Source organism: Triturus cristatus, chromosome 7 (assembly GCF_964204655.1).
Source record: "Triturus cristatus chromosome 7, aTriCri1.1, whole genome shotgun sequence".
Taxonomy (NCBI): Eukaryota; Metazoa; Chordata; class Amphibia; order Caudata; family Salamandridae; genus Triturus; species Triturus cristatus.
The window spans coordinates 1,866,265,213-1,866,292,482 of record NC_140590.1 but is presented as its reverse complement, the minus strand read 5'-3'; the positions used below and the strand labels follow the sequence as shown (position 1 = coordinate 1,866,292,482).

Here is a 27,270-nt window from a genome sequence, read left to right as displayed (position 1 = left end):
CCAGTCCCTAGTGGTGGCGAGGCCTACAGGAGCTGTACCAACTGCATCCTTGTCTGCCACCCAGAGTCCTATCTCCACCATCCCTCTTGCCCTCTCAGTTCCCCAAACCCGACCCCCTAAAAAGGGCTGGGGTCTCCTTCGCCACAGGCTCCTCACTCCCTGTCCCTGTCACTCCAGCTGCGCTTGGTGAAGAGGCTATTGACCTCTTACGCAGCATCTCTGTAGCCCAGACTGTGATTGTGAATGGCAACTAGGGCTTTAGTTGCCGAATGCAACAAATGGTTGCATTTCTGGATGCCTGTGGGAGGGATGGGCGGAAACAGAATCTATGAGGCTTATTATGTGGCTCAATTTTGACGAAATGTTATTGAACAGTTGTGGAATGTAATAAAGTCCATGAAACGTGAAGGATAAGGACTCTCCTTGTAATGTTCTCCCCGTCACTCTTCTCTTTTCTTCTTTCTAGGAATCTCCACTCAAAGAGGTCAGGATGATGTACCCCCGGAGTCCCTCAAACGAGTAGAAAGCAGCGGTAAGTGGAATGTCCCTACTGTAAGTCTGTATCACCGTCACCACACCCGGGGTGAAGGTAGAGGGAGGGGAAAAGAAATAACCTGTGCCAGTCCAGAAAATAGTCTTGAGACTTTACATTCCCCTTTCAGGGTTCCATGCAGTCCCCTTGCTAAAAAAAAACGTGTCCCGAAGGGAATGCAAAGTAAAGAAGAAACTGGGTCAATCAGGAAATGTATCCTAAAGGGGGTCTATTTCCTCACATTTCACAATATAAACACATTGAAAGGAAGTGTCTGAAAAAGATAATGCGGGCTGTTTCTCCACAGAGCAGAGCGTGAATACATCAAAATAAAGTGCACGTGCAGAAACAAAGGTGCAGGTTGATTCCTCTTAAAGCAGTACTCCCTCAAGAGCAAAGCGTAAACACGTAAAAAGAAATGCACAGATAATCCACACAATCATGCAGGACTGTGTTACCATACACCGGGTGGCATCAGAGTAAAAAATTAGCTAGCATTCGTGCCAAGAATTTTCAATTCAATCGAGGATTATGCTTTCTCTTTCTATTTATTGCCACTCACAGCAGCCAATGAAAACGTTTTATTTATGTAAATAAACTACATTTCCAATGCTGCATATTTGCACATCACATCCTGAAAGACCGTAACCAGAAATCCTCCTCTTTCTTTGTTCAAACAGTAAAAGTCCAATAACAATAACGTAAGTCCAAATAACATCCTCCAACGTGGAAGAACCGAACCAACTGGAAAGTGATATCTTCTTAACCAGAAGTACTCTTATTCCATCTTCTTCTCAGAGTCTGGAAGTAATAAAACACAGGAAAAACCCATAACTTCTGCTTAAACAGAATATAAATACATACGGGTGGGTAAACATTACATTTTCTGTAATACAACTGGGTGGGATAATTCTCGCCTCCGTGTCCTTAATGGAATTGAAAATTCTTGGCGCGAATGCTAGCTAATTTTTTATTCTATTACAGGACCGTGGACTTCGGATTATACTAGTTTAACGCTTATCAAATACAACTGAGGCTATATCACCCACCGGTTTATAGTAAAACTGTTTAAAAGTCGATTCAGAAGACCAGTCAGTAGAACGCATGATATTTTGAACTGTAGAACCCAACATAAATGTTTTGAGGCCATAGCTCCACACACAGAATGCACTCCATACACTTGGGTATCAATACCTGCTTCTTGCATGACAGATTTTAACCATCTGGCTATAGTAGCCGTGGACACTGGCTTATAAGGTTTCTGCAATGCAATTAACAATTGGACTACACCATCAGGTCGTATAGGTCTAGTACATTCTTCATAAGCCTTTAGACATTGAACTACACAGAACTTTGCATTACCAGAAAAAGCATGATACTCAACACTTCTTGACAAAGTTTTAGTTCTGGCTGTAATGTTAAAGGAAACTCCTTTCGGAGTAAATACTCTACCTGTGAGATCCAGCGCTTTCACATCGGAGGACCGCCGACAAGCAGATAGGCATAAAAGAATAGCTAACTTACACAATAGTTCTTTACGTGTCAACATATCATTATGTGGCCAGTTGTCAAATAAGGAAAGAACTAGAGAAACATCCCACAGCGAGGAATACTTTGGTTTAGGAGGATTTGCTACCCTAACACCTTTTAATAATTTGCAAGTTACTGGATGCATACCTACTGGCTTGCCGTCTACCTGGGAATGGCCTGCTGAAATGGCCGAGCGAAAGTTGTTAACTGAACGGTACGCCAGACCCTCTGATGCTTTTTCAGACGGAAAATTTACAACATGGGATAACTCTGCCCCCATGGGATCCACATGTTCTTCCACGCACCAACAAACCCAGCCTTTCCAGGCTGAAGAATATTGTTTTCTGGTAGAAGGGGCCCAGGCTTGGTTGATGAAAGACGCAGCTGTGTCCGAAAGTCCTGGCATTTGCCATCTTTGCCTGAAAGTCTCCAGGCCATCAGAGACAACTGAACCTCTAACATCATCGGGTGCATTTCTCCATGAAGGCCCTGGAGCGTCGTCGAGAATGATGGAATCATCCAGCGGGAGTCGCAGCTCATCTCCAATAATATTGGGAACCAAGGCTGCGACTTCCACATGGGGTTACCAAAATCACTTCTGCCAGGTGGCGAGACACCTGGGTGGTCACCCTGGGAATCAATATGAACAGGGGAAAGGTATAATTCAGGCCTTTGGACCAGTCCTGCGAAAACGCATCCTTCACCAGTGCTAACTGATCCGGTCTCCAGCTGAAGAACTTCTCCATCTGTCAATTCAGTCTGGACGCAAATAGGTCGATTTCGCAAATGCCCCAGATCGCTTGCAACCATTGGACTATCTGGGGTTGGAGTTGCCAATCGCTGTAATCCCTGAGGTGCCGGGAATTCCAGTTCACTACTATGTTCGACTGCCCCTGGATGTATTCGGCAATCACCGATATCTGATGATTTAGGCAGTAGTGCCAGAAGTCCTTTGCTATTTCAACAAGCAGAGAGGACCTCGTGCCTCCCAGTTTGTTGATGTACCTTACCGCCGAGATGTTGTCCATCCGAAGTGGGATGCAACATGAGAGACATCTGGGTGATAGAGTCCCGATCGCGAACGATCCTGCTAAGAGTTCCAGACAGTTGATGTGAAGATCGTGTTCGCGTAGGGACCATCGCCCGCCTGTGGAGATATCTCCGCAACGCGCACCCCAGCCCCAGCGGCTGGCGTCGGATTCTATAACCACCTCTGGCTGAGAGCCGAAAATGGGCCTGCCGTTCCACGCCTCCACGTGGCTTAACCACCACTGTATCTCTTCCCTTGCTTCCTGAGAGAGGGGAACAACGTCCGTGTAAGAAAGGCCTTTCTAAAGATGTCGTATCTTTAGCCTCTGAAGGGCTCGATAATGAAGAGGGCCCGGGAAGATTGCTTGTATGGATGAGGGCAGAAGACCCACGATCCTGGCAATCACTCTGAGTGAGACTGCCTGTTTGGATAACAGCGCAGTGACCTCCTTCCTGATGATTTTCTGTTTGGAGCGGCAGAGACTCAATTGTGGCGACCGAGAATCTATGACGAACCCTAGAAAGTCCATAGTTTGCGAAGGAGCAAGAGCTGATTTGGCTTCATTGATCACGAACCCTAGGTTTTGCAAAGTAGCTATGGTCAGTTGTAAATGCTGAACAGCTAGTGTTGGAGATTGCGCCATGATGAGTATGTTGTCTAGATAAATTATCATGTGAATACCCTGCTCTCGTAGGTGAGCTATCACCGGTTTCATCACCTTGGTGAAGCACCATGGTGCTGAGGAGAGCCCGAAAGGAAAGACCATAAGTATTCGAACCACCGGTTCCGCCATAGGAATTGGAGGAAACGACGGTGAGGAGGAAAGATCGGTATTGACAGATAGGCGTCCTTCAGCTCCAGTCGGACCATCCAGTCTCCTTCTTTGAGAAGATCCGCCAAAAGAAGGAGGCCCTCCATCTTTTTTTTTTTTTAACTTTATTTTTCGTTTTAATACAAACAATCAAATTTCACCCCCCTCCCCCCGACATCAGAAATAAGCAGTACATACAGGTCCCATCAGCAGACATTTACATATGTAGTACCTTGGAGTGAGGCAGGCCACCGGCCATAGCGTGAGAGTATCCAGGTCAGCCCCGCTCAGTGCCGCACAGGATCAGCCTCGCCTTCATCACCTCCCCCCTCCCCCTCCGAAGATAGCGGGGAATACAGCTCCCCACTCGTTCCCTCCGACTCACTCTGTAGCGATTGCCCCTCCTCCGCCAACCCCTCCATACACAGAACTCGCCACTCCAGAAGGTCCCCCTGCAACTTTTCGTCCCTCCTAGAGCACTGCATATGTGTTTCTTCTGCCAGCGACCATTCCCTCACATCCCTGAGCCACGTATCGAGCTCCGGGGCCTTCCGACCCATCCAGGTAATTGCGACCCTACGCCTCGCCAAAACCAACATTAACTGCAGCAATTTATAGGCTAGTCTCCGTTTCCTCGGTTTGGGAACCAGGGCTAACAGGCAGTGTAGGGGTGTCCGTTGGAGTCGGAGGCCAGTGGCGGCCGCAACGCGGCCCACCACTCCTACCCAGAACTTCTCCACCAGCGGGCAGTCCCAGGCCAGGTGTAAAAATCCCGCCCCTGGTGCGCCGCACCAAGGGCAGCCATCCCCCCTGCCCGTTCCAAACCTACTCAGCGCCTTCGGGGTAAGGTAAGTGCGATGCATGAAATTAAAATGGGTGAGCTTAAACCGCGCGTTACAGGATACTTTCCTCGTCAAGGCTCCGATTCGCGTTCGTTGTCCTTGCTCTAAAGGCTCTCCCAAATCCGCTTCCCAGGCCGCCCACGCCGGAGGCTCCGGGGAGCCGAATCGCGTTTCATCGCCGCGTATAACAATGCAATTAATCTACGGCCCCGGCCGCACGTCAGGATTACATTAAGAGTCTGCGTCATCGGGGGCATCTCCGGGCACTGCGGCCAGACCGAACGCACCACCGCTCGCAGCCCTTGATAATGCAGGTATTGTCCCCCCCCGTAGACCATAAAATTCCTCCGCCTGCTCGAATGACAGGAAGGTCTCCGAGGGGTACAGGTCTGCCAAGACTTCACAACCCCCCTCTCTCCAGTCCCGGTATGACACCTGGCGCTCTAGTTCCACCATGGGGGCCAGGATCCAAATCGGTAAATCCCTATGGAAGGGTGCCGCACCCAAGACCCGCTCGACAAACCGCTGCCATACCCGTGCCGTATGTGTCACCACGTAGAGCAGCGCAGCGTCCGCCCCCGACCACCGCATCAAGGCCAATTGAAGGTCCGTCGCCGTGGCCCTGCCTGCCAGCAATCGCGTCTCCCACACATCCGTGTCTGCAAACCATCTGGCTGCCGGGAGGAGCTGCGCTGCATAATAATATAAATCGAAACGTGGGGCCTCCAATCCCCCCTCTTCATAGGTGCGCACGACCGTCCTGAGGGCCACCCTACTGCGTCCCCCCGCCCAGAGCAAGGAGGTCAGTAGTGAATTAAGGGTCCGGAAATCCCTAGGAGGGAGAGGGCATAGCGTGTTCTGCAGGACGTACAAGGTCCGTGGCAGCATTACCATCTTGGCTACGGACAGGCGTCCCATTAGAGACAGCGGCAGGGCGTTCCAAACTGTCAGAGACTGCCGCAGTGAGGTGAGTACCCGATCCATGTTCCGTGCGAGCGCCAATCCCTCCGTGGCGGCCACCTTAATACCCAAATACCGGAAGCTCGCACGCTCCCAGCGCAACCAAGCTCCGGCAGGTCCACGCAGGGCGTTGCATCAAAGACCGAAAGCGGGAATATAAGAGATTTACTCCGGTTTAGTCTCAGGCCCGACGCCTCCCCAAAACGGTCCAGGTGATGCAGCAGGACCGGAAGTGCCTCCGTCGGTGCCCTCAGGTAAAACAAGGCATCATCCGCATATAGCGATATCACATTCCGCGTATCCCCCATCTGGATTCCCCATTGCTCCATTTTCGCCCTAATCGTGACAGCGAACGGCTCAATCGCCAGCGCAAAAAGTAGCGGCGAGAGGGGGCATCCCTGTCTCGTGCCCCGTCCCAGCCGCCACTCCTCCGATCGCGCAGCTCCCAGGCGCACCCTTGCCCTCGGGGCGCTATATAAAATCTGTTTCCACCGACGGAAGTTGGGCCCTAGGCCTACCCTCTGAAGGTACGCCCAATCCACGGTATCAAATGCCTTAGCTAGATCGATAGAGACCAACACCGTCCGATCTTCCCGACTCCTCACTTCATGCTGTATGTGGTTCAGGCGTCGGAGATTCATCGCCGTATTCCTCCCCGGGATAAACCCACATTGGTCCTGGTGCATTAAATGTGCCATATGGGGAGCCAGCCTGGTGGCCAACAATTTCGTTAGGATTTTCACGTCCGTATTCAACATGGTGATCGGGCGGTAGGACAACGGGTCATACTTATCACCCCCCGGTTTGAGAATCATACAGATTTCGCCCTGGGCCATGGTCCATGGGAGTTCACCCCTCTCCAACGTCGCCTGGAACACCTGCAGCAGGAGTGGCGCCAGCTCCTCCGCGAACTCTTGATAAAACTCTGATGGAAAACCATCACTGCCGGGCGATTTAGCACGCGGCAAGCGGGCCAGCGCTCCCCGGACCTCCACCAAGGACAAGCCCTCCTCCAAACCCTCCCGATCCGAGTCCGCCAGAGTCGGCATCGTCAACCCTTGTAAATATGGCAGATATTGGGCCTCCGAGATATCTGGGGCCGCCTCGTACACCCGCCTCAAGTGAGCCTGGAGTACCCCCAGCAGCTCCTGCTCCGAGCCTACCACACGTCCGGTGGAGTCCCGCAGAGCCACGATACCCTCGGGAGCCTGTTCTCTCCGCAGGATCCATGCTAGCAACCGTCCCGACTTATGCCCCTCCCTATGGAGGCGCTGCCTATATTGGCCCAGAGTGAACTTATCCAACCTGTCTAAGGTGTCCTGCACCCGTGCCCGAGCCTCCCCTTCCTCCTGCTGTTGCGCCGCATCGGGGTCTCCCACCCTCTGGATCTGCTGGAGGAGGTCCTCCTCCTTTTGTAGGTCCCGGAGAAGCTGTTTCCGGACCCCATAGGTGAGCCCCATACATGCGCCCCGCACCACTGCCTTTAGGGCTTCCCACTTCGTGGCTACTGGCAGGTCTCCCGCTCCCCAATTAAGGGCACATAGTCCCCTATGGCTGCCGCCACGTGCTCCCTCCCCACCTGGTCCCGGAGGAGGTCCGCCGGCAGCCTCCAAGTCCGAAGACGGACCACCGGGGGTCCCCACTGGACCACGCACGCCACCGGCGAGTGATCCGATAAGAAGCGGGCCAGGTGTGTGACCTTCACTGACATACCCCGCCGCTCATCCGCCACCAAAACCCGATCCAACCGACTATATGTGTTGTGCGTGGGAGAAAAGCAGGTGAACACCCTCTGTGTGGGGTTCTTTTGGCGCCAAACATCCACCACCCCTATGTTGGCCATCACCCTTTTGAGTTGGTCAGTCATGCGCGGTTTCGTCCCCTCCCGGGGGGGTGCCCTGTCCAGTACCGGCCCTCCATCTTGAAGTGCTAGTAGGTCATAAACTGATTGAACTCCTTCAAATTCAAAACTTACCTGTGACCTCCGCCCTTCTTCTGTACTAAGAAAATATTGCTGCAAAAACCGTGAGGGCTATTGCGTGTTTCCGCAGCAATTCTTCTAGTTCAGGATCGATAAAATCACATTCTAGTTGGGAAAAAGAAAGCTGTGTGGGTCTTTTGTCCTGAGAGGGAGTCTGATAGAAATCTAAGTGGAACCCTTGAATTGTCTGCAAAATCCATGCATCCTGAGAGCTTCGAAAACAATTGTGATAGAAAAACTGAGTGCGAGCCCCCCAAGGGTATTAGAAAACTGTCGGGGGACTTACCTGCAGAGTCTGGGGCTTGGAAGCCTCCACGGAGCCAGCTCTGAGGAAACGCCTCTGGTTGAAGCGTTGTCTGGTGGGGTAGAAGGTTCCTCCGAGAGTGGAATCCCACTCTCCGCAGCCCCTTCCGCAGTCTCCTCATTGAGGACCTTGGGCCTGGCGAGCTTCCTCTGCCTCGCCCGGCCCGTCGAAAAAGGCCAGCCTGAAAGACTCATTTGATGCCAGACTGGGCCTTATCCAGTGCGGTGAACGTGCCCACGTACTTGGAGACATCCTCGACAAAGCGCTCTCCGAAGAGATTGCCCTCAGCCAGGGGCCCCGGTTCCGCTGCCGCCAACTCAGTGAGGTTGGAGTCCATTCGCATGAGGAGCGATTTGCGTCGGTCTGTAGATAGGGCACAATTTGCGTTGCTAAGTAGGCATATGGCCCGCAGGGTCCACCCTGCCAGTACATCTGGGTCCACCGCAGTGCCCGAGCCTTGCGCCTCCAGGGCCATTTCTAGAATCTTAGTGAGAGGGCCTGCCACATCCAGGAGTTTGTCCTGACAGCCTCGCCAGGCCCGATCAATACCTTTCTTTGGGTCCTTAGTGAACTTCTTGAGGAAGGTAAGTAGGCTTGCTTCTATGTCCGGGGTCTCCGCAACCTTGTCCGGAATATCAGGCCTGGGGCACTTAGAACGTAATCTATTGCGCACCTCCTTGTCAAAACTTCGCCGGAGGTTTTCATGCAAGTACGCTGCGACTTCGAAGACCTAGGGTGGGCTATGTCTGCAGGGTTGAAGGTGAACGGAGTAGACATAGTTTGGGATAGGTCTAGCTCCACGTGCTTAGTTTTCCTAGCCTTCTTTTTTGGGGGAGCCTCATCAGGGGTGTCAGTCCATCAGTGCCTGTGTCTGTATCCATGTCAGGACGTTTGGTCTCACCAGAAGGAGGTAAAGACGAGAGAGCGTCAGCATGGGGCCAAGACTTGGACTGTTGTCCACCGACTGTGGTGTCCTTAGCTGGTTCAACAGGGGTATTAAATCCGTGACGTTTGGCAAACCGCTCTAGCTGTTTAGTTATCGTCTTCAACGCAGCTGCCAGCTTGCTACACAGTCCCAGAGACTGCCTTCTTCACTGCCTTATTCACGGACTCCTGGACAGTAGCGTCCAGCGCCTCCACAATATTATCCTGCAGGGAAAGAGTAGTAACTTCCTCCTCATACAGGTTATCATCCTCATAGCTGATCCAGTCCTCCATGGCAGAGCAGAAATATAAATGTAATGGGCAGAAGAGGAGTAAGGGGGGAGCCAACCCACAGCACACACACCAAAGTACCTAGCTCCTCAGCAAAAGCTGTATAAATATTCTTGCAGCCCACAGGGCGTAGGGAGAGCCAAGAGTACAAATATTTATCAAAGTGTTTGTGCACACTCTAAGGCCTGATCACTATTTCAGCCACCTCAGGCGTAGACAGGGTTTCTTGTCCGAAGAAACTCAGAGCAGAATGAGCTCTGGAGTGATTGCAGGGTCGAATACGTCGTGCATAGCCCAATCCTACCAAAACGGAGCCCAATTGGGCTACGCACGGCGATCGGTAAAGAGGATCTCAGAAACGCACCGGCGATGAGGGGAAGCCTGTAGCGTTTATAATATCGGTAATTAACTGCCGACGGCAGCGCGGTACATGCTGACATACTGAGGCATGAGGTAGAAGCCCGAACGGGCCACCCGCAAAGCGCGAGTCACCACTGCAGCGCGGGAGACTTTCACAGCATTTTGTTGCTGGAAATAGAGGCGCGCTGCACGCGCCCGCCGTAGCGGGATACGGATCTTTAGCGCGATCGCGCGTAGTCAAAGGAATGCCAATAACTAAATAACGCGGCACAGTTAAATGAAGCCTGAACCAAATCTGCGCGATACGCGCGTTTCACCCAGTACAACTAAATGCAGCAGCGCGATGCATTCACAATCGCCAATATACATGAATGTATAACAATATTAGCGCAAACATTAAATAACAGTCATAAACATAGGAAAAGTCTGTGGGGCACTTAACTTCCTGTGTGAGCAGCAAAGAAAGAGGAAGATTTCTAGTTCTGGTGGTGCTTATAGGGTCTTTCAGGATGTGATGTGCAAATATGCATCATGGGAAATGTAGTTTATTTACATAAATAAAACGTTTTCATTGGCTGCTGTGAGTGGCAATAAATAGAAAGAGAAAGCATAATCCGAAGCCTCCGGTCCTGTAATAGAATTGGCCTTGGCACACTTGCAGGGCAATAACCCCCCTCCGGGCCCTTCTTCACCCCTTACTCTCCTCCCTCCTGCCCTCCTGAGTTGCGGCGGCTTCAAAGCAACCTCCGGGGGTGGGGGAGGGGAGAAGGAGCATCCACCAGTCCTCTCACCAGTTCTCCGCTTCCTCGCCAGTCTCCTCTTCCGCAGGGTTTATTAGGCTCTCCTGGTGCTTCGGCGGGTTCTCTTCAGGGCTCCTCTCCTCCAGTCTGGCTCTTGGCTCCATGTTTTCCGGGTTTTCGTCCTTCTCCGAATCCCCCCTCTTCGTGTTGATTGACCCTCCTCTTCCAGCTTCTTCCTGAATCGCCATTTGTTGTGTGACTCCCAGGGACCTCCTTCTTCCTGTGAGGAGGAGGGAGTCATCTCAGTTACCTCTTTCCTTACTACGTTGAAACCCGGGCCGCCATAGGTGAAACATTGCGAGTCTCCGTCCTCGCTCCGGACCTCCCCCTCACAATGCCATTCACTGTTTTTTTTAACTTCTTTTTATTTGTGACATTGCACAGAGATCACATTACATGATTGCCATATACATGGTGGAGTGTGTCATCGGCAGGCTATTGTTAACAGATTATAGCTTGCGAGTCTATTAAACCGTACAAATGTTCCACTCAATAGTTTCATCGCTGGGCATATTATGGCTATCGCTGTGTTTAAAAACCTTTTTCCCACCGGATCAATGCATGCAACAATACTCATCGGAATTATTAACAAGAAAAATGGAAAAGAATAATGAAAAAGAAAGAAACAGAACCTTTGCAGCGATTGGTGATGGAACCCATTTCGTAGGTACAATATATTTAAATCATCACAGGCATGGCAGTTGAGAATACAATATTTGTGTTACAAGAAGGTCGGGGGGAACACCCACCTCTGCTCTCCGGTAGGCTATTGTTTTTCCATTTTCTTTTTTACACTCAAGTGTGAGGGTTATCCCCACTCTGGGTTTCCTGTGGTTCGGCGTCTGTATTGAGCACTCCTCCCTTTCATTCTGGTCTATCGCTGGCTGCCAACCCTCCATCATGTGCCCACATTCGTCAAGATCCCTCTCCGCATTCTCGTCCCCTCACACCGCCCTCAGGCGCCAGTCATAGTCTGGCATGTAGAGATCGCTTGCTAAAATGGCCTCCTCACTGACCGTAGACTTCCAACCAGCCCAACCTTGTGCCCCAACAAAGGTTTCTTCCTCATCCCAAATCCCAAGTCCCATCCCTATCCCAAGCACACTCACATCTTGGCAGGCACCCACTCCAACAGACACAAGCAGCACGATTACACACACATAAACACAAACACACAAAGAAACACCCAAACAACATCTACACACTATTGACACTATACCGACAACCACCAGCACACCCACAACCAGACCCACTTGCACCTGCAAACATACAGATACATGCTCCACACCCACACCAACCACCTCAGCAGTACATTCATCCAAAACACCCTCCACAAAAGTACACATGCATGCAAAAAACACCAAACAGAAACGCACACACTCACCAGAACACCAAAAACTTGCAAAACACACTCAAACATACACAACATACACCGGACCCACATGCACATGCAAAACATTCAATGACATGCATAACACCCACACCAGTTCCCTCTACCGCCAAAACCCAGTCCTCTCCCACCCCTCCTACCTTTACTCCTCAAGAGGAAATGACAGCTTACCTTTCCCTAACACCTCCCTGGAAACTAGTTACCCATTGGCAGTCTGTTTAGGAGGAAAATTCTGGCCAACAATCCCACATGCTATTGCTGTATTTAGTAAATGTCCTCCCTTTATCTAAAAAATTTAGTAACATATTTGCGAGAACTATCCTATTTATTAATAAATATATTTTATTTTTACAAAGTTTGTACAGGCATTATTATTCCTTTACAAGTCATTGATTATTAACAATGTTAATGATGAAAATGTGACATATTGTTAATTCCATTGATGACAGTCAAGGAAAAGCTTATTTAAATAACACATTTGTGCCGTGCAAACATTCGTGATATTTTTTTAATGGACATTGACATTTTGGTGCCAGCATTCATCATGATAAAGGACACTTACACCCAAAGAGGTTGTTTCTAAATTTTTTGGAGTGTTAATATAGGTGTGTTTATTTTAACTTGATGAGTGATAAAAAATAAACATATGCATTACACCTTAAAATAAACTAAGAGTGAATTAAAATGTATTTATATACAGAAAATGCCCTAGACAAGGGGAAATGTGAAATTAAAAATACATACGATGTTTTAAGTTTAGCGCTAACATTGATTTTACATTTCTTGTAAAACAAACATTTTGCCTTGTCTAGTGCAATTTCTATATTATATTAAATTAAATGTATTCTGATAATATGTAATGCATATGTTTATATTTAAACCCACCTGTATGGACACTTTCTGATTGATGTATATTGATGTACATGTTTGTGTGAATGTCCATTGTCATGAAGGCAGCTTGCATCAAATGGTGTCTTTCCTTAAAATTCATAAAGTAACACATGAGGCACCTAGCATTACACATTAAAAAAAATATTGCTTGTAAGAGTGATTTAAAAATGCACGAGTCCAGAGCTAATGTTGACGGATAATTCAAAAGGTAACAAGTGAAAAAAGAAGCCTAAATTTGATTAAGGTGATGACAGGGTTAATTTGCTTCGTGGTCAAGTAGCAGCAGTATTTGCAGGACTTGGACGACTAGGTCCATGACAGAAAAGAAAGTGGAAAAAGGTTAATTTCTTCCCAATATTTCTTTGAAACCACCAACTCAGTTGTGGAGTTTTCCCTGCCACGATCACGTCGGGTGGAAGGCACATTGTGATTGGGCAGGCAGTAAAACTGGCTGGACTCCCTCTGTCATTTGCTTTTGCCTATGGCGCCGTCCACTCCAATGAACTATTGTCCATGGACCCACCAGCATTTAAATGGAGCGGGCGGACTGCCTAGTAGGCGGTCGCAGAATCAGACGGAAAAGCAACGGCTGGACCAGATCCACAAAGATCTAACCTTAGCCTTTGTGGAAGTGCTCTTTGGACAGCTTAGGAAATATTGCCCTGCAGCTGTAGCCCAGTTTCATTTTTTTTTTTTTTTTATTAAATTTGTATTTGGCAAAAGCAGATTACAGTATTATTGCATGTAAAACAAAGCCTTTCACAATACATAAGACAAAACTTAAGCAAATTCTTACAAATTCATATCTATTTAAATACAGCCACCAATCATTGCCATCCCGTCAATGGTGCCCAAAGTTGCTCACCAAACAGCTTTCTTCTATAGCCTTTCAATTTATATAGAGCCATTTCCATATGATACAGAGCAAGGATCCTCGCCCTCCACTCGGAAAATAAAGGTGGATCCTTGCTCAACCACTGCGAAGTAATGCAAAGACGCAGCACCGCCATGCAAAGAAATAAGAAATCCTTTTGCGATGCTGGCCGCTTATTAGCTATTATATCAAATTCGATACCAAACAATATCAATCCCGCATTAAAGTCCACCAGTATTGCCAAAGAAGATTTTAAAAAAGTAGATCGCTCAAAAACGGTGCTAAAGACGGACATTCAAAAAACATATGTGCGGCGTCAGCTGCGTATACACCGCAACGGGGGCACCTATCCCCCCTTCCAGTTTTCCATTTAGCTATCTTAGCAGGAGTGTAATATAAATCAAAAATCACCATGAAATACTGACTCCTAAAGCTCCCAGTCAGCAAAATGGAGTTGGCCATTTCAAGCGCTTCCTGTAAATCTAAATTCAAAACCCCAAGCCTATTTTTCCATTTTTGTTCCTGTACTACAAGATCATCCTGCTGCCCCCGGCTGACTTTTAGATACATTAATGCCAGCTTATCCCTACGGATTATTACTTCAAAAATGGGAATATCCTCAAACGAACAGGTGCCCTTTATAATAGCTTTATCTAAAAAGCTCCGCAGCTGTAAATATTTTAAAAAGTCTCCTTTATCAAGATCAAATTTCTCCCTCAGAGACACATACGTCGTAATTTGGTTGTTTTCCAAAAGATCCCCAATAACCCGAATGCCGGCTGTGCGCCACCTACGTGCAACAGAGTCCTGAAAAACTACAGGAAAGGTCCCTAGTAAACCAATCGGAGTATAGCGATTAAAATCCGCTATTTCAAACAAAGAACGTGCCTTTTTCCATACAAAAAACGTGGCCCATAAAATTTTAAACCGCGTTTTCTTGTAATAACTAGGTTCAATAACCCTCACAAATAGATATGGGGCTTCTAAGCCCAAAATTAAGTCATAAATGGAAGGAAAGATGGCCGTATCCCAGGAAGCCCTTTCTCCAGAGATCAGAACCCCCATATGCTGTAGCAGTGTTATATAATAATAAAAACGGAAATTAGGGACAGACCACCCCCCTCGACTACTTGGTAAATAGAGCCATCTCAGGGCCCTTCGCGCCCTTTTATAACTCCAAATAAACCGGGAGCACATCCTTTCTAATCTCACAAATATAGAGTTGGGAAACCATAGCGGGATAGCGCGGAACAAATATAAAAGTTTTGGGAAGATAAGCATTTTAATAACATTACTTCTTCCATAGAGTGACAGGTGCAAGTGATCAAATTTTCCCAAAGTTTTATTGGAGGCTGTAACAATAGGATCGACATTTAGGGCAGGAATGTTTTCTACTTTCGAGGAGAGTTTAATACCCAGGTATACTGCTTCTTTAACGGTTTTGACATCGGCTGGACATCCCTTGGCCGAGTGTAGTATCTGTGTTTTAGCTAGGTTCAGTTTGTAACCAGAAAACGCTGCAAATTCCGTTGTCACAATCTCAATTCTATTTAGAGCGCTGACCACATCGCTTGTAAGAACTGCTAAATCGTCTGCGTAGGCTAGGACTTTGACCTCATGCTGGTGAGGTTTGACGGCTCTATGTACAAGGCAAAGAGAAAGGGTGAGCAGGGGCAACACTGTCTGGTGCCTGTCTGGTGCCCCTGAACACTCTAAACTCCTCAGACTCCTCCCCTGAAACCCGGACTCTAGCAGCTGGATTCCAATATAAAGCCTGTATAGCCCTCAGAAAATCAGGAGGGAATCCCTTCCATGCAATAACTGACCATAAAAAATCCCAGGAGACCCTGTCGAATGCCTTCTCAGCATCCAACAAGGCCACCCCCATCTGGGATTCTGTCGTCTGCGCCCAATCTAATAAGGATATAACGCGCCTTACATGGTCAGTAGTGCCCTGACCGGCTATAAAGCCGTGCTGGCACACTGAAACTATTGAACTAATTACTCTGGCAATTCTCCCAGCCAGTAATTTGGAATAGATCTTACTATCCGAGTTTATCAGAGAAATAGGTCGATATGACCCCAACTGAAGCTCATCCTTCCCCTTCTTCTTAAACACCACAATCATCGTTTTAGACCATGAATCCAGAGGGCTGCCTACAGAGGCCTGGATAAAGGTATCCAACAACTCTTCTCTCAGCTCCGTCCTAAACTCAATATAAAACTCAAGTGGGATTTTGTCGGGCCCATCGCTTTGCCACGCGGAAGCGAAAGGAGAGCCGACTCTACTTCTTCCCATATAATTGGTTCTGACAAAGCATCTTTCTGTGCTTCTGTAAGTGATGAAGAAAGAATCCCAGCTAAATAGTTGTCTGCCTTCTCTGTTTGCTCGTCAAAGTATAAGCCCTCATAATATGCCTGAAAAGCTTTACGATCCCCTTGGGGGGATTCCTGAATTAACCCCTGCATATCTTCAATTTTAGTAATTTTATTTCCTGCCTCCTTTTGACGAAGTCGGTTAGCAAGGACCCTACCAGTCTGCTCCCCATATTCATAACATTCCCTTTTATAGAGCAAAAATGTAGCGGCAGCCTCATCGGCAAATTGCTGATAGACTTTAGATTTTTTAATAGCTAGTTTGTTCAATACAAGATTCAGATCGACTCCTTCTTTCACTTTCTGGTCCAACTCACGTTCCACATTACTCAGATCCAAAATATGCGTTTCCATAATTTCCTTAATCTTTTTACGCTTTTGAGCGGCGAAGCTCAAGGTCTCACCTCTGAGTCCCGCCTTAAACGCATCCCAAACCACCCCTCCTGCAGCGGAATTCCTATTTATCTGAAAGAAGCAAGACATCCAATCCCTAATGCGTTTACAATACTCCGAATCTAACAGCAATTTTCTATCAAAAGTCCACACAGAATTACGAAGGGTTATAATATCAAGCTTAATCTCCAAAATTAAAGGGTTATGGTCGGAGATAAACCTTGGCAGAGTATAAATGGACACCTTGTCCAACATGGAGTAAGAAACAAGAAAATAATCTAGTCGGACCAGCTTTTTGTGAGGAGCTGAGAAGAACGTGTGGCCTGGCTGTCCTGGATTAAGCCTACACCAGACCTCACAGAGACCATGATCCAAAATCAGTCTGCGCACACTTTTGTAAACTCGGGGTTTCCTGCCAGAGTATGCCTGCCTGCCAATGACATCAAAATCCCCATCAAGATGTAAATTCAGATCCCCACAAATTATAAGTGGTTGAGGGTAAACAGACAATTCCAGATTAAGTTTATCGAAAAATTCTGATTCATCCAAATTGGGACCATATACAGTACATATTGTAAAGATCTTATTATTAAGCATTACTTCTGAAATTGCCCACCGTCCCCACTTATCCTCTTTAGATTTCCGGGATATTGCTACCCCTCTCTTACATAGAATAGCCACGCCCCTTGAATTAATTGACTGACGTGAGCATGCAATCAAATCCATGCCCAGCGTTTTAAGCCAGCCCCTATTTGACCATGAGATATGTGTCTCTTGCAAGCAAAGAAGATCCCAGGATTGTGCCTGAATTACCTTAGCCAATGCTCTCCGCTTATTAGGATTATTCAACCCGCATATATTAAGAGTACAGACTACTAGTTTGCTCATTTGTATAAATGAATTTATCAATTCACACAGTCCTCCACCCCTTCACCCCTTCTCAGAAACCATCCCCCTTTTTCCAAACAAGGTCTTCACAGAGTAAAGGCCACATAGAAATAGTAAAATGCAAGAATTTAGCTTCAAATTAAAGCCATAGGCAAAAACATAGTGTAACAGGGAAATCACCCCGTAGCAGCAAAGATAGGTATCATGCAATGCCGATTTTTTAACCCCCATCACCCCCCTTGACCTCCCTACCCAGTGCACCCAACTCACACCCAAATCCCAAGTGGAATGTGTGGCTCTTGGCTGCTGGAATGTGTGACTCTTGGCTGCTGACTGTATGGCTATTGGCTGGAAGAAAATGTGGCTGTTGGTTAGAGGAATTGATGGCGGTTGGCTGGTGGAATGTATGGCGGGTAGGATGATTGGCCGTTGGCTGGCGTAACTGATAGCTGTTGGTTGGTGGAATGTGTGGCTGTTGGCTGGCAGAATGCATGTATTGGGTTTTTAGAGGTGTGGGTATATAATATGTTGGCTGCAGGAAGGATGGTGTTTTAAAATGGCCCCAAAATGGTAGTTTCAACACAGAAATCCTAGATAACTTAGAAGTTAAATTATTTAAAAAGAAAGCCCGGCCGGCGATGTTTGATTCTTTCCGCCTATGGCGAAAGGAAGCCAAACAGAAAGATATTAAATTAGCCAAGAAAAATAAAAGAGAGAAAGGTATGTCGATAATGCAGCAGCCTTGCAGTTTAAAGATAATGAAGAAGAGCAAATGAATGAGCAGCTGCACGGGTAACGTAAATTAGTGATTGATAAATGCTACCCAGTTTTGCCGCCCCTTCAGCACGATGCGTCAGAAGAAAAGGAGAAAGATCCCCTAATGTTACATTTGCTGAGTTCGCCACCCCCCGTATGCACAGAGTGCTACAGCACCTCCGCAGCCTTTAAATGTACAGCCTCTAGTTAATTTGCCGCAAGCTTTCCCGCAGCCGCCAGCTCCTCCTCAGCTGGCTCCTATCCCTAGGGCGCAGCCCTCTCAAGGGTCACCGGTTTCGCTGCCTATCTCTTCTGCGCTTCCTGGGACTTTACCTAGTACATCAGCTGCCTCCCTCGGCGCTCTTCCTGATACGACCCCTGTACCCGTATCTGCACCTGTTTTTCTTCCCTCTGTCTTTCCCCCTGTTCTTGCCTCAACTTCTCCTTCTACACGACAACGAATAGCTAGTGCGGTCACTAGTTTTATATCGCCTCTCTTTGGGTCATCTAGTACGACCCCTGGTTCGCAACGTACGCAGTTGCGTAGTCAGCTGCCAGGTTCTGAAGAGAAAGAAGTATTAGACCGCATGGCATATAAATGGATTGTTTTTCCTTCGAGATATGATGTAGAGTCTGTTGTAAATGTTTTTCATCAATGGGAAGCACCGAAACAGAGATACGTTTTCGAGAAAATGTGTGTATTCCTCTGTGAGGAATTGGAAGATCATGGTTTGGACTTAAGCCCGCAGGAATTGTGTCATGTACGGTTTGAATTTGGAAAAGGTACGATTGTGGGTCCCGATGTTGAGAAAGCAGTTGCGACATTATTGTCTTTTAGGATCGAGGGTCCTTCTCAGTCACTGTTTGAACGTGACTCCTCTGATAGGAAGGTTAGACAATACCCTATGAGAGAAGTCCCTCCGGTATGGAAGGACGCGGGTGCGGCTGATGCCGCTAACGGTATTGCTGCTATGCCAGCTAATTTCCAACGTGTTTGGGTACATGTTCCTTGGAAGCGATCAGAAGTTTTAGCCCTTAAGCAGACTTTGCCTGACCCCCGTAAAAACCCCGCAGGATATTATAAGGAGTTATCACAGACTGCAGAATCGTGTGTCATGAACCTAGCTGACATAGATATGTTGTTCGGGAATGTCGTTCCGCAGCCTTTATGGGGGTTGATTCGTAATACAGATCATGCTGCAGAACTAGGTGGAACATGGGCTAATATCACTGCTACAGACACCAGACAAGTTGGTGGTGCGAAACCTGAGCCCTTAGTAGCAGAACTCCCTGGTAGAATTATTACCTACATGAAGACTTTAATGCCAGCGATGCGAGTGAATTGGGATAAATTATCCGCATGCAAACAAAAGAAAGATGAAACAGTGTCTGATTTCTTCACCAGGTTTGAAGAAACATTTATCGACCACAGTGGTCAAGACTTGAGTACGGAAGGTGGTCAACGGTTATTTGTTGATAAATTTGTGCATAATTTGCTTCCCGAGTTGTGTAAGAAATTAAAAGATTCAGAGAGTTCTTGGGCTGTTTCCTCATCAGCGCAAATACTGGCTACTGCACAGTATTACGAAAATAGGGATAAAGATGAGAAGGATAGAGCAGACAAGAAAACAAAAGAATTAAAGACGAAGGTTCTTTTACAGCAGGCTTACCCGCCACGTGGAGATCAGAATAACTATAAGCAAGGTCAGAGTAACTATCAACAACCCCAACAGTTTCAGAGTAACTCGCAAAGGTTCGGGTATTCCCAACCGCGTGTTCCTGTGGGTCCCAATCAGTGTTCGTATTGCAAACAAGAAGGTCATTTTAAGTATAGTTGTCCTATATTGTTGCAGCGCACGAATAATGCTTATGGCGCGAGAGGTAGAGGTGGTCAGCAAGCTCCTAGAGGTGGAGGGCGTGGGAATGTTCCCCAGAACGCGCGTCCTCTTCCGCCTCAAAATATGATGAACAGTTTTGATCAGCAGGCCAATGTAACTGGTGGGACAGCTCAGTACTATAATAACGACTATTATGCAGAAGATGGAAATGCGGAAGGTGATGATTACTAGGACAGCCATAGACAGAGAGAGGGAGTTGTTTCAGTGCCAGTGGACCAGAATGGACCGTATGTCAAGGTGACTACAGCGGGTGTATCAGAGCCTTTTCTATTGGATACTGGTGCTGCAAAGAGTTCAATTATGTACTCAAAACTCCCTGGCGCGCCTTTGTCTGGCGAAATGAATGTTCCAGTAGGTTTTTCTGGCGCCCCGGTTAGGAACCCGATCTCTAGTCCTATGCCCCTTTCTGTTGGACCTTGTGAGCTGAAAGCACCCCTTATCCTAACGACAGGGTGTGGTGAAAATCTGCTAGGATTGGATTTGTTAAAGAGATTACATGCGACATTATATTGTTCCCCCTCGGGAGTACAACTTACACTGGGTAGGGAAGTGATTTCTCCAATGTATTTGTCGAAGAATAAACTGCCAGCTGAATTGTCGTCTCTTCCGGATGTCCTTTGGGCTTCTGGTCCAAATGATGTGGGTCTCTTGGAAATACCGCCGTATGTGGTCACTTTGAAAGCCAATGTTAAATTGCCACGCATTCCCCAGTACAAGATCTCTAATGAAGGTGAGAAAGCGTTGTTAGCAATCATCTATGACTTGATTGAAAAGGATGTAATTGAAGAGACAAGAGGCAACATTTGCAATAGTCCGGTTCTGCCTGTTTTAAAACGTACTGACGCCTCTCAGCCACCTGTTTACAGATTTGTGATCGATCTTAGAGAGGTCAATAAGATAGTTGTGACACAGTTTCCAGTTGTTCCTGATATAACTGCCTTTTTAACTATGATTTCAGCTTCCGCTGCTTGGTTCTCAGTGATTGATTTAAAGAATGCTTTCTTTAGCATTCCGATTGCAGAGGAAAGCAGGGATATTTTTGGTTTTAGTTTAGGAGGTCGCAGCTTCCGCTTTAAACGCGCTCCGCAAGGCTACTGTGAAAGTCCATCAATATACAGTCAGGCTTTAAAGGCGCAGCTTGATGCAATTGTCTTACCTAGTGGTGCCACCCTTATTCAGTATGTTGACGATTTACTAATCGCCGCGGATACTGAGGAGATTTGTAAAGAAGCTACATTGTCATTGTTGCGTCATTGTCTGCCTTTCATCACAAAGTGTCTTTCTCAAAACTGCAATATTGTCGACAAGAAGTGACCTACTTAGGTCATCTCTTGTCGAAGGAGGGAAGGAAACTGACCCCAGAAAGAATTCAGGCCATTGCACAATTGAGCATGCCAAGAACACAGAGAGAAGTGCGTGCTTTCTTGGGTATTACTTCATACTGTAGGCAGTGGATCCCGAGTTTTTCTTTGCTGGCAAAACCTTTGATAGCATTAACATGCAAAGATACACCGAATCCCGTCCCATGGTCTGAAGAGTGTCAGAAAAGTTTTTCGGAATTACGTAAGGCATTATGCTCGACTCCAGTGTTGGGTACCCCCGACTACAGTAAACCTTTTACATTGTATGTTCACGAGAAAGAAGGTTGTGCGTTGTCAGTGCTGACACAGTCTTTTGGAGACAGACAGCGTCCATGCGCGTATTTTTCGTCGACTTTGGATCCGGTAGCCAAGGCATTGCCAAGTTGTTTGTGAGCCACGGCGGCAGCAGCTGTTTCTATTCGACAGTCTGCTGGGTTAGTAATGAACAACACGTTGATTGTGATGGTGCCACACACAGTGGACACGTTATTAAACAGGACCAAGACACAGCACTTAACTAGTGCTCGATTGTCAGGTTACGAGTTGACACTGCTAGCGAGTCATGTGCACATAAAGAGGTGCAATACGTTGAATCCAGCTACATTATTACCGATTTCAGCAGACACAGATGAGATTGAACAGCATGATTGTCTGTTCAGAACGGAAGAAGAAACAAAAGGGAGAGTGGATCTTAAAGATACTCCCCTGGTTGAGTGTGATGGTACCTTATGGGTGGATGGCTCGTGTTTCAAGCTTCCGAATGGTGATACGACTGCTGCATATGCTGTCACGACTTTGCACACGATTGTTGAAACGGCACGTATACCACATAATTCGGCTCAAGCAGCAGAATTAATTGCACTTACAAGAGCATGCGTGTTGTCGAAAGGAATGAAAGTGAACATATATACTGACAGTCAGTATGCCTTTGGCGTGGCCCATAGTTTTGGGCGCTTGTGGAAAGAACGTGGGTTCCTGACTTCGCATGGAACTAAGATTCAGAATGGTCAGTTGGTGAATGATCTCCTTGAGTCGCTGACCTTGCCATTACAAGTCGCGATTGTGAAATGCAGTGCCCACAAGAAGATTATTGATGATGTTGGTCGTGGTAATGCGTTTGCTGACGAAATCGCAAAAGAAACAGCAAAAGATGTGACGAATCGAATGTATGTTGCAGGCCCTGCAAGATGGGTTGGTGATGTTGGAATGTGTGAAGACACGATAGGGAGTGTGAAGTCCCTTCAAGCTGAAGCCACAGAGAAAGAATTGAGCATGTGGAAAGAAAGTAAGGGTAAATTGGATGAAAATGGTTGTTGGATTGATTTGTCAGAACACTGGCGATGGTTGTTACCTGATGCATATGTGCTTCCAGTGGTCACGATGGCACATGGAATGGCGCATATCAGTGTGAAAGGGATTTGTAAGTTGTTGGCTCCAGTATGGCAGAATGCTGGAATTCCCAAGTGTGCAGAGAATGTGGTCAAAAATTGCATGGTATGTTTGAAATACAATCCTGGTAGGGGAACCCCAACTCCAGCTGGTCATTTTGCGCCCCCAACGTATCCGTTTGAGGTTTTGCAGCTAGATTTCATCCACATGGAAAGGTGCAACAATTTGAAATATGTACTTGTTGTTGTCTGCGCTTTTTCAAGGTGGATAGAAGCATATCCCCTAAAAGACAATACTGCCTTATCCACAGCTAAAGCCCTTGTCAAAGAATTCTTCCCTAGATTTGGAATGCCAAGAATGGTATGGAGTGATAATGGGAGTGAATTTGTGGGACGAGTGATGAAGAATGTATGTGAGGGACTAGGTATAAAGCAGAAATTCCATGCTGCAAATCACCCCCAATCAGCTGGACTAGTAGAGTGTTACAATGGCACATTGAAGCTCAAATTAGCCAAGATCCAAGCGAGTTCTGGTCTTAAATGGCCTGACGCTCTGCCCTTAGCACTCCTATCAACAAGAATGACTGTGCACTCACGAGTGGGACTTAGTCCCTACGAAATCGTGTTTGGCCGCCCGGCCAATATATGGGGAGTGCCAAGGCCTACAAAATTCAGTGAGATCGAACATCCAGTACTGCTTGATTATTTGTATGAATTGACGGCTAAATTGCGTGTTTTACACCAACAGGTGCATGATACTCTGCCCCAGGTCTCTGAAGCTCCAGGACATCCTATCAATCCTGGATCATGGGTGCTGGTCAAAAACTTCAAAAGGACAAAGAATGAGGAGCCCCGCTGGACCGGCCCCCATCTCGTCCTTCTTTCCACGAGATCGGCTATTCGAGTAAAAGGGAAAAAGAACTTACTACACGGCGTTCACTGCAAGAGGGTCCCTTTGCCTTTGCCTTACGACCAGTGGGTCCAGAAAGGGATCGCTGACTCAGAGACTGAGACTGTGCCTCGTTTCCTGCCATTTAGCGATGCACGAGTAAAAGGAACGCTTTCTGAGAAGGAAAGCGATGACATCTTGCAAGAAACTGTGCCACCGCCAACTCAATTGGACACTACAGAGCCTGAACTCTTGTTCCAAGACCAAACTGTACCTGCAAGAAGTCGCTACAATTTGAGGCCGAGAACTATGGACAAATAAAAATTATTTTTCTTTGATATTTTTTGAGAAGTGCAGCTCTCTGTTCCATCTGAAAAACGTAGCCAACGTAGCCAACGTTTGCTTTTTCGAACCGCCATCCGGGTTCAACTGTAGGGTCGCGGTGCCAAGACTTTGGGGTACAAGCCGGAGACATTAGGTCAACGGTCTGGTTGGTCTAGGGCGTTCCCTGGACTGACAGGTGTACTCCTTAGCAGAAGATACTCATCCGCCGCGAACAGCACGATTAGAGGATGGAGTTTTTCGAGATGAAGAGACCCGCTGAGGAAATAAATTTTAAGAGCAGAATATGTAAAGTAATGAATAGCAAACGTTTTGTAATATTATGTCTGTTTGTCCTTTTTAGCATGATGATGTTTTCTGTAGGTTATGTATTATTGTCCTTTCAAGTGCCGTTTGCACCCACTATACAGCCCATACCTCCTCCTACTGTTTCCTCACACTCTTTCCACCCTCTGCCTGAACACGAACAAGCTAGACGTTCTGAGTTCGTAAACAATTAGTTTATTCAACTTCTGCACCAGCACCAACTAGTTATGAATACGACAAATTGCTGGGTGTGTGGTTTGATGCCGCATACCATTAACAAGGGTATCCCATATCTGGTGCTGCCGTTTAGCTATAATGGGTCATCATGGGCATTCCAGACTATGTTTCTTTTTGCACTTGAGACCTATTCCCCACGACCACCGCGTTCCATTAGACCTAGCACGAACAATAAAGCCTTGATGAGAGGAGTTGCTGATATGAGCAGAGATATCAATGCATATTCATCTATTCCCAAGGATGAGTTGCGAGCTTATGTGGATTGGAACGCGACGGGGTATAGCATTAGTCTGCGCGAGAGACAGCGTAAAAGTTCATCCCCGATTTGGGTCGTACCCCACATAGGTCGGTTCTGTTTACAAGGTAATGATCAGAATCCAAGAGCTCAATTAGGGAAGAGTGACTGTGCTGAAACGTACATTTTCCCATCACAGTTTTCCCCTGCGTTTTTGGCTGCCAAGGGTACCTACTTTGTTCGTAATGATCGAGCATATACATGGTTGCCCCCTGATTTCTCGGGCACGTGTTATGTTGCAAATTTGCTACCGCCGACATTTACTGCCGCCTCTGATTATCACAAGACCAGAGTTGTGAGAGGCATTGATAGTAAGGAGGACACTGCCGGTCAGGAAGCGGGAGACTTTTTCCTGGGTTTCCTGCCGTTTTGGGGACCAATGGTCAATAGTAGGAACCTGAGACAACTGACTCGTGTAGTTGAAACCACTGTTAATGTAACGGCTGGTGCCCTTGGTAACTTGACAGCTGAGCTCCAAGCGGATCGCCTCATGACGTTGCAGAACCGTATGGTTCTAGACGTCATACTTGCAGACCGTGGTGGGGTATGCAAGGTTATCCAATCAAGCTGCTGTATTTTCATACCAGATACCGCTCCGACAGTCTATCAGGCCATTTCCAAACTGCATAAGATTTCCGAATCCATTCATGTGGATAAAGGAGACTGGTCGATGATGGGATGGTTCTGGGGACTGATATCAGCTTGGGGATGGAAGATTCTAATAGTCGCTGGGACGATCTTAGCCATTCTTTTCCTGTTCTGTCTATGTGTACAGTGTGCTCCTGTAATGTGTAGCCTCTGTGTTACATCATGTGTAAGGAGACCTGTATCAAGGGACGAACTAAGCAATAGGATGATGCTACAGCAACATCTTCATGACTTTATGAATATAGACCTGGACTCAGATTAGTATGAGTATAGTTATTGCCTATGTAAGGGCAAAAGGAGGGTCTGTGGTACTGTAAATTTCGGATCCATGTTGGTAGCATGGTCCTACCCTGCCGATTTTGGTATCAGCGAACCGCAAATGACTAATGCGGTATGTATGAGTGTTTTCGTCATGTTTCACCGATGAATTCACCGTGTATACGATACTACATGTCGTACCCTCGGGTTCCATTTTACAAGGGTAACCATTTTGTGGTTGCCCTCACATAGGCTGCACATTGAGGCCATGCCTAGGCCTAAAGGACACGCAATCTTCCTTTGACTTCTTTGTGACCTATGCAAACTGACTCCGCTGCCCGAGGTCAGTCCTGCCCGGCCGGTTCCTTTTACTGCGGCCTTATGGGATTAGCATCAGGGCCCAACACATCATAAAGTCGTGTATCCCACGCGACTCCTGACTAATCCCTTTCACACCTGACTCTGTTTCCTACTTTATGGCTTGTTTTACGAGGAGGAGGTGTCCGTTTTATTGGGGTCTGCTGATATCTGATAAGGGTTCTGAGCCTCGCTGGGTAAATAATTATGTGCTGACCGAGCTGAAATGTGGGATTATCATCATGTCTGTGCTCTTTCTTTGAAGCGAAAATATGTGAACGACCACTTGTAAAATAGGGGCGGTGTTGCCCAGAGCGTAATATTCTGTAAAGAAGAAAAGACAGTTTTTTGGGTTGGGAGCAGTCTCCTGAGAACATACACCGTGTTGTACTGCTCGGATACCTGTGATTGGTCTGCAGCCAATAAATACGATCTTTGACTTCACCTAGAAGACTCTGTGTTTCTGTGGTCTGAAACAGGAAGAACTCGAAGTCTTCGGGTGTGTCCCCTGGCACCGCTGGGTTGGTTCTGAAAAACCCAGTACTTCAGTGAGGTAAGATAGAACTAAGGGTAGTGGGAATTCTTGGGGATGACAGTTACCTTTGAAGGTTGCCATGATAAGATGTACTTGAAGATATGTGCTATGCAGAGTTGCCAATAAAGCTACTTGAAGACTACTCAAGCTTACCGGAGTATTACAAATTGGTGATGAGCGGCAACTCTGCAGAAACCCACGCAAGCGACATGAAAAAAAGAAAAAGGAACGGAGCAAGAACGGAAGCACGATTAATAAAAAGATGAATTACAACAAGATTTAAGGTGAGCCAGCTGTTGAGTAAGCGCGGCGTGTGGCTGTGAATGAATTTATATAAGGAAAAAAGGCATACAGTAAGAAGTTACAGTATCGAGCAGCAGCGCGAAAAAAAGAGCAGTGATGGAAAGTGCGTGCTAGCAGTCGCGCAGAGAGGCGCGAGATGCAGCTGTGACATGCACTGGACAGTTGATGAAGTACGCATGCCATTGAGCGTAAAGCGTGACGGACGCCAGACCGCCATCATCTATTGGGAGAGAATGGGATAACGTGGTGACATCACACGCATTCAGCGGACATTTTGAGTAAGTCAAGTCGACTTTTGAAGAGAAACGCATCAGGGAGAGCGTTTAATGCACATCGGTGATGTGCTCACTGGATCAGCAAGGAGGCGGACGTGTGTAAGAAGGAGATGGTCCCGTGCGATGAAAGAAAAGAAAACGTAGAGTTGCATATCGTTGATATGCGCACCAGATTGAATTTGAAGTTAGCAGAAGTGAGTACTGACTGTGAAGCTTGTTTTTGTTCTAATTAAGTGCGTACATTT

The 27,270-nt window shown here is 47.1% G+C and overlaps 1 protein-coding gene across 1 annotated transcript in view; it reads left to right on the top strand.

Annotated features, from left to right (window-relative positions):
- Nucleotides 1-27,270, top strand: part of LOC146813536 (uncharacterized) — a 122,868-nt gene that overhangs the window by 57,226 nt on the left and 38,372 nt on the right. Inside the window, 1 exon segment of the mRNA XM_085615438.1 lies at nt 467-532. Coding sequence (XP_085471564.1) covers nt 467-532 — 66 coding nt within the window.